The sequence below is a fragment of the Eimeria mitis genome, genomic scaffold, assembly GCF_000499745.2.
Source record: "Eimeria mitis Houghton genomic scaffold, Emh_scaff1631, whole genome shotgun sequence".
Taxonomy (NCBI): domain Eukaryota; phylum Apicomplexa; class Conoidasida; order Eucoccidiorida; family Eimeriidae; genus Eimeria; species Eimeria mitis.
Window position 1 is genome coordinate 5,719 of NW_013569946.1, and position 589 is coordinate 6,307.

The window sequence follows — 589 nt, forward strand, 5'->3', positions numbered from 1 at the left end:
ATAAACAACAAACAAACAGAGTAAAAAACAAACAAACAAAATAAAAAACAAAAAAATAAAATAAATAAAAAAGAATCATTACTTCTTTAATCTCTTTCGTTGTCTTCTTATCCAGCGAAGTAGGAGGAAGTATATTAAGAGAGGGAATATCCTCTGCTGCTTTTATCTGCGTCTCTACTCGCGCTAGTATTTTTTTTTTTTCCTACAAAAACAAAAAAAATAAATTAAAAATAATATTATTATAATATGTTTAATAATATATTTCATCTTTTTATTTATTTTTTTCTCTATAAAATTATTTTTTTTATCTTTTTCTCTATAAAATTATTTTTTTTATTTTTTTCTCTTTACATAGATGCCTCTCACCTCCTCATACGCCCGCTGCAACTGCTGCCGCTCCTCCTGCTGCGCCTGCAGCAGCAGCAGCAGCTTTCTAGCTATCTTCTGCTGCAGCTTCGTTGCCCTTTAAAAAAAAAAAAAACAAAAATAAAAATAAATAAAATAGACAGAGGCAGCGGTGAAGAGAAAAAAATATAAACCATAAAGCAACAGTTACTATATAAATAACAACAATACTGCATCTTCGTAT

The 589-nt window shown here is 28.7% G+C and overlaps 1 protein-coding gene across 1 annotated transcript in view; it reads right to left on the reverse strand.

Annotated features, from left to right (window-relative positions):
- Positions 1–433: 433 nt before the first annotated feature.
- Positions 434–589, reverse strand: part of EMH_0040840 (uncharacterized protein) — a gene marked incomplete at both ends in the record, with an annotated part of 4,166 nt that continues 4,010 nt past the window's right edge. The window contains one exon of the mRNA XM_013495556.1: positions 434–463. Within this exon, the coding sequence (XP_013351010.1) occupies positions 434–463 (30 nt within the window). The remainder of the gene's footprint in view (positions 464–589) is intronic.